The sequence below is a fragment of the Pterocles gutturalis genome, unplaced genomic scaffold (assembly GCF_000699245.1).
Source record: "Pterocles gutturalis isolate BGI_N339 unplaced genomic scaffold, ASM69924v1 scaffold21243, whole genome shotgun sequence".
NCBI classification, from domain to species: domain Eukaryota; kingdom Metazoa; phylum Chordata; class Aves; order Pterocliformes; family Pteroclidae; genus Pterocles; species Pterocles gutturalis.
The window spans coordinates 1-2,624 of NW_010126127.1; the positions used below are offsets into that span (position 1 = coordinate 1).

The 2,624-nt window shown below is 59.6% G+C and overlaps 1 protein-coding gene across 1 annotated transcript; it reads right to left on the bottom strand.

Moving 5' to 3' along the window:
* Nucleotides 1–1,640: 1,640 nt before the first annotated feature.
* LOC104465713 (cysteine-rich and transmembrane domain-containing protein 1-like) lies at nt 1,641–1,747 on the bottom strand (the record flags this gene model as incomplete). Its single annotated transcript, XM_010078874.1, has 1 exon — nt 1,641–1,747. A coding segment is annotated over one exon (107 nt), but the record flags the coding sequence as incomplete, so codon positions are not given.
* Between the last annotated feature and the right edge of the window lie 877 nt (nt 1,748–2,624).

The window sequence follows — 2,624 nt, forward strand, 5'->3', positions numbered from 1 at the left end:
CACAACAGCATTCTGCAGACCCAAGCAGAGGCGTGCTGAGAGCCCAGGCTGTGCCAGAGGCAGCAGGCACCAGGGTGGGGGGAATTCCTGGACCAAAAAGTACAGATGAACCTGGTGAGGTGCCTGGTGAGGCCTGAGCACGCCTGGCGGCACAGTGGCCATGGCCCTGCCGTGCGCTCGCAGCCCAGCCCCCTCCGCCCCTGTGTCGGTGCCCTCAGGGCTGGATGCCAGACCCAGGCCCCTGCAGGCACAGGAGCACAGAGCTGCTGCCTCGGCTGCAGCACAGGAGGAGCCGGAGGGTCCAGGCAAGCACGACCCCCACTTGGCTCAGCTGGGGCCACCCTTCCCTCTCCTGGCACCTGCGGGCAGGTCCTGGGGAGGGGGGCTGGATGCAGCACACAGAAACCCAGGGACAGTGAGAGCAGTGCACTTGGAAGCCCTGCTGCAAAAGGGTACGAGATCACTCAATGATCTCCAGGCAAGACACAGCAAAGCCGATGTGTCAGTCCACCTGGATGGGGTCTGCTCCCGCGGCAGAACAGCAGCGAACGGCAATGGGCAGGCAGGTGGGAATCATCCCCCTGGGGACCAGCAGCAGGTTTCTCCCCTCTTCTGCAGATGAAACCTTTTTATCCCTCTTCTGGCCAGGCGTGCCATGAAACAGCTTCAGCTATAAATCCTCAGCACTAAATTAATCCATGACCTTGTTTCTTCTTACCCATTAATTTACCCCCCCACAAGCCTGTCCTCCACAGCAGGGGGATGATGGATCACTGCTCAAGACCCCTGAGCGGGATCAGTCCTCCCCCAAGAGCTGCTGGCACACACACGCGGCAGCTCAGCACGTGCTCACCCAGCTCTCCAGCATCCCAGGAGCTGCTGGAGAGGCCCCCGGCCCAGAATGGGACTGGCACATCCAGCCCTGAGAAGCAGCAGGATAGAAACCTGCCCGAACTGCCCTGTGCAGAGTGGTTTGTGCTGTCAGGGGCAGGCCCTTCACCCTCCCACCCTGCTGGTTTCACTGTTCTCTCCTGGCTTTGCACGAGGTGCTGCAGAAAATCCCTCAGACACTGGCAAGGGCAGAGCCAGACACCGCCAGGCTGGACACCCCCAGGCCAGGCTCCAGCGAGGGGCTGAGGCAGGACCTGCTGCAGCAAAGCCGCTGGAAGCTGCTTGGAGCCGCGTCAGTCATTGCTGCTGCAGAGTCAGCACACGTGGGGGCTGAGAACAGACAGTGACGAGGGAAGCACACCCTCTACGGGACAGATTTATTGAAACAGTCAGGACGTAGCGAAGAAAATCATCTGTTGGCTTTAATTATTGCGTATGTCTTAATTTCTAGGACTCAGAAAATTTCAACTAATAAATATACATTTCATCAGAATGCCTTTGGCTGAAATATACCATTAGCACATTCTTCAAAATTACAACAAAAGTCTTAGAAATGTTAAAAAGGGATTTTTCCTTTACTAAAATAAAGGAGTGCACCCCCCCACCCCAACAAGGCGCTAGGACTGACAGACGGGAACCCTTGGCTGTGCAAAGCAGAGCGTTGATTACAGTAACAGAAAGAAGTTGGGACAGGAGTGGGGAGCCTGCATAGCACTCAGTGAGAGGTACAGGAGGCAGCCACGGCACAGTCAGGTCAGCATGTCCCAGAGGCAGCAGCAGCAGAGCGCGGTCCAGCATGCCGTCAGGCAGGCGCTCTCGCCCGAGTCGTCCCTCCGCCGCTCCTCCACGACGTACACTGCAGGAACAGGAGAGCTTGGTCAAAGAGCAGCACACGCCCACAGCAGCCAGCCACATCCGCCTGGCACAGCCACGGTGCCCCTCGGCCCCAGTGCTCGCTTCGCATGCCCTACGCTTGCTGGAGACAGCGCAGGGGCGACCTTTTGCAAGAAGGGAGGTGCTGAACTCCTGTGCTGGGTGCCGCAGCCCCTCGCCCCACAGTTTCATCACCGCGGCAGCACCCCATGCCATCCCGCTGCCCCCCTCCACGGGGATGGGGAGGGTCCCCAGGGGAGGCATGTCCTCCCGCAGGCGGGTGCGGGCTGCTGGGACTGCACAGTGTTATGGTCCTGACATGAGCAGGCAGTGAGGGTCAGCTGGGACCAGACCCCTGCTGCATCATGTCCAGTCATTGAGCAAGAGAGCAGGCTCAGCCCAGAAAGCATCCGCCCTCCCAGCAGCACTGGTGCCGCAGCCTCGCTGCCAGCCCTGCTGCCACCCTGCCCTCTGGCAGCCCCCCAGCCAGGGGAGGGTCCTGCGGCAGGGTGCCCATGGGTGCCAGCTGGCACCGATGACGCTCCAGGCCTGACAACTGCTGCCTGTTCCGGGGTGGGAGGGACCCGGCGGTGGCCGCCGCTGTGCTCCTGCAGCACTTGGGGTGCCAGGGAGGGAGCGTGTGCAAGGAGGGTGGTGGGTCAGACATGGTTAAGGGCCAAGCGCCCACCCAGTTGCTCACTCTCTGCCCTGCCTCGGCAGAGCAAGATGGAAAAAGAGGAGGAGAAAGCTCATGGGCAAAACAGGCTCAACTTGGGGAAAATGAAATTAATTAACAACTGATTCAAATAGATTTGGGTAGCGAAGAACAAAGACAAACACTAAAATACCACCTTCCCTCT